At 62.4% G+C, this 8,261-nt stretch overlaps 2 protein-coding genes across 2 annotated transcripts; one reads left to right on the forward strand and one right to left on the reverse strand.

The window, feature by feature from the left end:
- The first annotated feature begins 1,619 nt into the window (after nt 1-1,619).
- On the forward strand, nt 1,620-4,220 carry AMSG_10455 (rho GTPase-activating protein 22). Its single transcript, XM_013898160.1, has 2 exons — nt 1,620-1,683; nt 2,327-4,220. Exons 1-2 carry the CDS (start codon nt 1,681-1,683, stop codon nt 3,872-3,874), a joined length of 1,551 nt encoding a protein of 516 aa, XP_013753614.1. The 5' UTR covers nt 1,620-1,680; the 3' UTR covers nt 3,875-4,220.
- Nucleotides 4,221-4,258: 38 nt separating this feature from the next.
- Nucleotides 4,259-7,333, reverse strand: AMSG_10456 (ion transporter; the record flags this gene model as incomplete). The annotated part of the gene is made up of 2 exons (XM_013898161.1): nt 4,259-6,972; nt 7,051-7,333. 2 exons carry the CDS (start codon nt 7,331-7,333, stop codon nt 4,259-4,261), a joined length of 2,997 nt encoding a protein of 998 aa, XP_013753615.1.
- Nucleotides 7,334-8,261: the final 928 nt, after the last annotated feature.

Consider the following 8,261-nt stretch of genomic DNA (forward strand, 5'->3'; position numbering starts at 1 on the left):
TCGATGTACAGCTTGAGATAGACGTCGGTCCACGCCGCCAGCAGCGCTTCCATCCTTGCCTTGGCCGATGCCTTGTCCTTGTGGATCCTCACGCCTGAAGAGGCCGTCACCTTGGTCGTCGTCTTGCTCGACGTGGTGGACTTGCTGGCCGCCACATGATCGGCAGCGGTGTAGAAGAGCGGGCCGATGGCACGGAGGCCCTTGACCATGGTACCCTTGTCCTTCTTGGCCACCTTTGAGAAGACGACCTTGTCCTCGGGAGAGAGACCCTGCACAGCGACCGAATGGAGCAATGAGCCTACACGAGGAATGCTTGCACCCGAATTATTTCCGCCATTGCCATTGCCCGAACCGCCACTTTGGGAAGAGCCAGCCATACCACCGCCTCCACCACGTTCTCCTCCTCCTCCGCCTCCTCCGCCTCCTCCACCAACACCGCTAACTCCTCCTCCTCCGCCGACTCGGCCGACTCGTGCCAGACTCGCTCCGCTGCTCCGTCCGCCACCAAATCCAATGAAACCTGTGCCTGTCTTGGCTATCTTCTTCTTGGCCCGACGTGCCATGCTTGGCGGAAGGGGAAGGGCGAGCGAGAGGAGTATTACGCTTCTTCGTCTTGTCCTTCACCTCGTCGTCCGACTCGCCAGCTTGGCAGGTCGCGGGATGGGATCGGGTCGAATGCGTTCGGATGCGGTTCCGAGGGGAGGTGGGGGGTGGGGGGTGGTATAGCAAAAAATTGTTGGTACAGATTGGGTTGGCTACTAGGTTGAGTGCATGTGCATGTGATGGGGGGGGCAACGCGGCTCGACTTGGTTGGGTGCTTCGGCTTGATTGTTAAGGGATACTGTCAGCGTCGCGATCGTCGATGCTGTGGCCGCTCGGAGGCTCGAGCAGACCAGACAGTCCGGAGCGGGATGAATCGACTCGTTAATTTTATGATCAAGCGAGAGCTGTGGCCGCATCACTCACATCCCGATCATGACGCAGTCAGCGCCCGATCTGCAACATGCGTGGTTGTCTGCGCCTGCAGACACGTTTGGGATGGTTGTAAAGGAGCGTCTGGATCGGATGCGGACACCCTTCTTTGGCTATAATGAGCGCACTAGCTCGCGTAGCTCACCAGTGCAAGTCTCCAGCACCTGCCGCCCGACCGACGCCTGCCAGCATGGTCTCCGCCCAACAGCATGCTCGCTCTCGCCCCAAGTACTTGCTCGGTGTGCCCCCGTACACCTCCTTCACTACATGCCGCACGTGCTGACGTTCAGCAGCAGCACGTGCGTGGAAGGGATCTAAAAATTCTCAAGAACTTGCCTAGCCGCCCTCCCTTGTCCCCTACACCCTCCCTGCAGTCATGGTCACATCTCGTCCCAGACACGCCACCGTATACTACTTTCTACTCTATAAGAAGTTTATGCGTACTCTGATCGGGAGCACAGTTGCCGTGACGCGTCCGTGCGTGGCATAGGGCAGGATGCACGGATGTGGGCGGGGCTTGGAAAAAGCGAAAAAAATATATGTCCGAAACAGCCGAGATGGCGACCTCGTGGACTGGAGAAGCGGTGGCCGACGGGGGGAGGAGGCGGGGGGAGGACTTTGGAGAGGTGGGACACCCCACTCCATCCCCACCACGGGACACCAACCCGAGTACCGCATACTGTACTTGTAGTTGACTACATTGGGAAGATGGTACGTTCATAGCTGCTTCCATGCCTGTGGTTGAGGTCTGGGAACGTGGCCTTGGGAGGGGGAGGGGGCGAGGAGGCGGCGATGGGCGGAAGCTGGTGATCATGGACGAACGAACGAACGAACGAACGAACGAACGAACGAACGAACGAACGAACGATTGGCGACGTCTTTGATCATTCTCTCGATAACATGATCGATACGTGTCCCAACGATTATTTTCTCAACAACATGATCGATTACTGCACCCAACAACATGATCGGGTACTGCACCCAACAACATGATCGGGTACTGCACCCAACAACATGATCGGGTACTGCACCCAACAACATGATCGGGTACTGCACCCAACAACATGATCGGGTACTGCACCCAACAACATGATCGGGTACTGCACCCAACAACATGATCGGGTACTGCACCCAACAACATGATCGGATACTGCACCCAACAACATGATCGGATACTGCACCCAACAACATGATCGGGTACTGCACCCAACAACATGATCGGGTACTGCACCCAACAACATGATCGGTTACCTCGGCATCTCCCATCAACGCCATCGATCAACCCCCCTCCTCCCCCCCCTTCCCCCTCCGCTGCAGCGACGACTCACCTATCCATCCATCTAATGACGCACAGGCCTCCCTCACCGCCGGCTCGTCGGCGCACATTCCCGATACGATTGCAGCCAAGCGGGCTGCAGCGCGATACGAGCTGCGCAAGGAGTCTGGCATGCTCGCAGAGCTGACAGCAACGGTAGCGACGGCTGTTGGCGGTGACACGGTGTATGCCACCCAGCTGTGGGACGTGCCGGAGAAGGTTCACGACAACTGCGCAGCCATGCTTGAGGCGACCAACGAGGTAGCGGCCTACTGGCGGGCGCGCGCTGCCATCGAGGCCGACTACGCCGCCGCCCTCGCCAAGCTCTCCAAGTCGACCAAGGACAAGGCCTCGTTTGTGAACGTGCCCGGCTGGAACCGCCTCGTGCCGCTGCTTGACGTCGAAGCGACCCAGCACGCCGAGCTGGCCACCGAGATGGTCGACCAGCTACATGCACAGCTCTCCGAATTTGCCTCGACCATGGACACCAACCTCAAGCTCCTGGGCAAGGTCCACCGCTCGCTTGTCAAGGACGCCGCTTCGGCTGCAGACAACGCGTCCAAGCTCGAGTCCAAGTACATCTCTGCGGCGCAGGCCGAGGAGATTGCCTCGTCCGAGCTCCGCGTCGCCGTCACCAACAAGGCCAAGGCGTCCAAGATTGCCAAGCTCGAGAAGGACGTGGGTAAGAAGGCCAAGGCTGTGGCCGAGGCCCAGGAAAAGTACGTCGCCGCCATCGACGAGGCCAATGCAATTCAACGCAAGCAGTTTGCCCTCCTCTCGTCGTACGAGTCTCTCGAGCTTCGCCGCGACGAGCGGACCATCCAGCAGCTCAACCTTTACCTCGAGCTCCGCGCTCTCTCCCTCGACAAGGTCGCCGCTGCCGCCGAGGCCGCCCAGGATGCCATCTCCTCGCACCATCCGACCGAGAACCTGGAGCTTTTGCCACCGAGCACGCCTCGGGCGAGCCGCGCCCGCTGCCCGCTGTCCCCGTCGAGTACCGCCAGGGCGAGCTCTCCGAGAAGCAGGCCGCCAAGCTCGCTAAGATCCGCTCGCAGCTCGATCCCGAGGCCGTCGCCGTCTTTGGTGTCGAGCTTGAAGACCTCATGGCCCGCCAGGCGCCCGACGCGCCTGACGCCGCCATCCCGGCCGTCCTCGACATCCTCATCGAGACGCTCCGTGCTGCCAAGCCCGAAGCCGCCGAAGGCGTCTTCCGTGTTCCAGGCGACGCCACTGCCATCATCCACCTCAAGGCCGAGCTCGACTCGGGCGCCGACACCCTGGCCACCACCGATGTCCACGTCGCCGCAGGCCTCCTCAAGCTCTGGTTCCGCGAGCTTCCCACCCCGCTCATTCCGCCCAACCTCTATGACGACTTTGTGGCCAACGACGGTGCCGCCGTCGCCGCCGTCTTTGACCGCCTCCCGCAGGTCAACCGCGACGTTGCCCTCCGCCTCGTCTCCTTCTTGGGCGAGCTCTGCACCGATCCGGCCATTGTCGAAATCACCAAGATGTCCGACGAGAACATGGCCATGGTCTTCACGCCCTCCTTCCTCCGGACGCCCTCGGACGACCCCATGGCCATCATGAACGCCCAGGCTGCCGAGCAAAAGGCCGTCCTCGCCCTCCTCCGCCACATCCTCGCCATTCCGGACCCCAACGCACCCGCACAGGAGGCCTCTCAAGACAACGCTGCGCTGCCACCGCCGCCCTCCTCGGCCCCGCCGCCGCTCCTCCCCACCCCGGCCCTCCCGCCGCCGCCCTCTCACCCGCCCCCGCCCGAGGCCACCAACGAGGTCCTCCCGCCGCCGCCCTCGCATCCGCCGCCGCCCGATGCCTAAACGCATCCCCCCCCCGTCCCTACTCACCACACAATCTCCCTCTACCCACCCACCACCTCCGCCTCGCCCCTCCCAACAAACGCCATCCTTGCCCACACATATGTTCATTTCATTGCGCTCGGCTTGTTGCCGTCTACACGTTCGATCCGCCCGAGCCCGACACGGCGCCCGAGTCAGACGACGGGGCAGCGACGTGGGCAACAACCGCTGCCGAATCATCGTCATCGTCATCGTCATCGTTCCCTTGGTCGGCGTCGCTGCCGCTGCCGCTGTCGCTGCCGCTACCGCTGCCGGTGGTGGCGACGGCACCGGTCCCGGTTCCACCCAGCGATGCTACCGAGCTCTCGGTATCGGTATCGTCAAGGGTGATGAGGACAGCGGGCCGGCGGCGGCGAGGGCCCGAGTTCTTGCGGAGCGACTTAGTGCTCGAAGCCGAGTTCTTGCGGCCAGCAGGCCCATTGGGCGTTGACGGCCGGCGCTTGGCGAGAACTTCCTCGTCGACGGCGCGGGCCTCGCCCTCGGACACGTCGACGAGGGCGACGGACATGCGGCGCTTGGACGACGAGGCTGAGAGATGGTGGCGGGCGTAGGGGAGAGACGACGAGTCGACCGAGGTGTCCGAGTCCATGGTGCCTGCGGCCGAGCGCGGGGTGGTAGGCATGCCGTCATCGCCGCCGCCGCCGCCGGCCCCGCTCCCGCTCCGGCCGGCCTTGCTCTCCTCAGCCTGGGCCGCCTCGGCCTGACGGATGTCGGCAACGAGGGTAAAGATCTGCAGGACAAGGGCGGAGACAAGGCGGGTGAAGAAGAGGAGGAGGAGCGAGAGGACGGCTACAAAGTAGATGGCGGCCGCCGGGTGCGTCGCGTCCATGGTGGCGTACATGACCTGCTGCCAGTTGGAGCCGGTGCCGAGTTGGAAGAGCGTCCGCAGGGCAACGCCAAACGAGTCAAAGGTGGCGCGGCCGCCGAGCTGGCGGGCAAAGAGCTCCATGCCGAGGACGGCAAAAAAGTAGAGAAGAGCGGCGATGCATGCAAGCGAGGGGCCGAGCGAGGGCATGACCGCCAGCAGCATCTCCACGTGCGACCGCACTGACGACGACTGGGTCAGCAGCCGGAGCGAGACAAGCGTGACTCCGGCCCACGCCACCGCGTTGCCGCCCGACTGCGGCGCGTAGTCGGCGCCGAGGTGAAAGCCGTAGGCGGTGCAAGCCACGAGCATGACGCCCGTGTCAAAGAGCGACCACACGTCCACGTAAAAGGCTGGGCCGGCGGCGAGGGCGCGGATGACGAGGTCGATGACAAAGGCGCCAAGGAAGGCGCCGGCGATGATAGTCGACACATCGCCCGAGGTCGGCAACGAGGCGCCGGTGACCGACGCGGCGAGGCCGCAAAAGGCAAAAAGGAGAGCCCGGTTGAGCCAGACGTACCACGACGAGATGACGACGGCGCGGAGGGCAACGACGTGCGGCATGACATTGACGACATCGTCAAAGCGCGACGGCGGTGAGAATCGCAGGTACAGCACGTCCATGATGACAAAGAAGCCCGACATGTCGATGGCCTCGGGCTCCTCCTCAGTCGTCAGCGACTTGAAGAGCGAGCGAAGAGTCGACGATGGCAGCGCAGGCGCAATGATGTTGCCCAGTGCGAGCATCGACGACCACGGCATGACCTCCTCCGGCAGCGCGTCCGGGCCGATGGTCTGCGACGCCGACGGCCGGGCGAGGACCAGAAAAGCGCTCGCCAGCGACGACCGCTCCTTCCACCGGTCGTAGACAACTGACGACCGCCGATGCGCCTTGTAGAACCGCATCAGCACCGCCACAATCTCCGTCGTCACCAGGTAGCCCATGAGGAGGAGGAACGAGACGAAGAAGAGCGGCGAGGCCGAGCTCACATCCGAGCCCGTGTACCAGTACCCGGGCAAGCCCTGGCCGGAGAGGACCACAAAGAGAACGAGGACGGCCGAGCCGATGTTGTCAAAGTTCTCGTACGCTGCGCCCGTCTGGAACTGCCCGCGGAAGAGGGCCACGCCGACCAGGCCGTACGAGAAGCACGCCACGCCGATCTTGCCCAAAACAGGGACCAGTGGCCAAAAGGTGCGGATGATGGCCCGGAGCGTCGTCCGGACCCGCCGCCACCGCGCAATGAGGAAGAGCGGTCGGATGGCCCGCGAGAGCCGCAGCGGTGAGCCGGCAGCAAAGGCAATGAGGTCGCCCCAGAAAACGACCAGGCAGAGGCCGGCGACCGCGCGCCACGGCTTGCGCCAGAACCCGCTCGCCCCGTGGTGGATGATGGAGAGACCGACGTCGAGAGAAAAGACAAGAAGGACGGCAAACTCGGTGAAGAGCAGGCCGTAGTACCGCGGCTCAAGGAGGATCGACGCGTTGCGGTACGACGCCCGCTCAAAGACAATGGCGGCGTGCTGGACCATCGAGGCGAGGAAGAGCAGCCGCATGAAGAACCACGAGTAGTGGAACTCGTACGCCGCAAATTTCCACGCCTCCTCGGGCTGCTTGGTCGCCCGTCCATTGCGAGCGTCGCGGACTGCCGATGCCGCCCGCGCCAGCGCATCCTCCAGCCCGGGCTGCATCCGGAGCCGCGACGGCGGTGCCGTGTACCGCTGCATGCCGGCCTTCCACCCGTCCTGCCGCGCGTGGAACGAGAGCGACCGCATCCGCCGCGCCATCGCCTCGTCGTCGGCACTCCGCTCGGCCTTGCGCGCCGCAATGCTCCGCCGCCCGCCTCGGCTTCCGTCGTCACCGCCCGACGCTGCCGCCGCCTGTGCAGAGCGCGCCAGCGGCGACGACCGCTTCGGCGCGTTGGGGTTCGCAGCCCGCCCGCTCCCGCCTCCGCTCCCACCGCTGATCGCTCTCCGTGCCAATAACGAGCCACCGCCAGCCGGCCCGACGGGTTCGAGCTCGATACCCTCGTTGCCTGTCCGGGCACCACCAGCATGAGCCTCCTGGGCAGCACGAGCAGCTGCGTGCATGTCTGCGGCACCACCGTCACCGGCAGCGTAGCCATCATCATCAGCATGTAGCGCATCATAAGCAGCAGCAGGGTCTTCACCACGATCATGAGCTGCACGAGCTGCAGCAAAGTCTCTCCTGTTGTAGGTAGAGACGATGAGCGAGTCGAGCTTGGACGAGTCGAGATTGGTCTCGCCGAGCGTCAGTCCGAGCACAGTGTCATTAATTGAATTGCGCATGGTTGCCCGACGGTTTCGCCTCAGTTGATTTGTTCGTGCATGCAGCATCCGTCTCTTCCCGCCTCCTCCTCCTCCACCACCGACGCCACCACCGCCGCCCACTCTCTGTCGTCCGCCTCCATGTCGTCCACCGGCTGGCACTTGCCCGTCTCCTCCTCCTCCTCCTTCTAGATGACTTGTCCGACTTGGTACACTTGCTCCTCTGGGGAGCATACCCGCACGCATGTGCGGAGGGAGGTCTTCCATAGTAGGGGGGGGGGGGGGGGGTAAGGAATGGGCGTGCGGTGGGGGTGTCTGTGGCCTGTGGCGTGCGGGTGAGGGGGAAGTTGGTTGGTAATTGGGTTTTCGGCGGGAAGGGGGCCCGCTAACGATTAACCGCAGCAACAAAACCATCGATTCCACCTGCTAACGATTAACCGCAACAACAAAACCATCGATTCCACCTGCTAACGATTAACCGCAACAACAAAACTATCGATTCCACCTGCTAACGATTGACCGCAACAACAAAACCATCGATTCCACCTGCTAACGATTAACCGCAACAACAAAACCATCGATTCCACCTGCTAACGATTAACCGCAACAACAAAACCATCGATTCCACCTGCTAACGATTAACCGCAACAACAAAACCATCGATTCCACCTGCTAACGATTAACCGCAACAACAAAACCATCGATTCCACCTGCTAACGATTAACCGCAACAACAAAACCATCGATTCCACCTGCTAACGATTGACCGCAACAACAAAACCATCGATTCCACCTGCTAACGATTAACCGCAACAACAAAACCATCGATTCCACCTGCTAACGATTAACCGCAACAACAAAACCATCGATTCCACCTGCTAACGATTAACCGCAACAACAAAACCATCGATTCCACCTGCTAACGATTAACCGCAACAACAAAACCATCG

This window comes from Thecamonas trahens (genome assembly GCF_000142905.1).
Source record: "Thecamonas trahens ATCC 50062 unplaced genomic scaffold supercont1.58, whole genome shotgun sequence".
NCBI classification, from domain to species: Eukaryota; order Apusomonadida; family Apusomonadidae; genus Thecamonas; species Thecamonas trahens.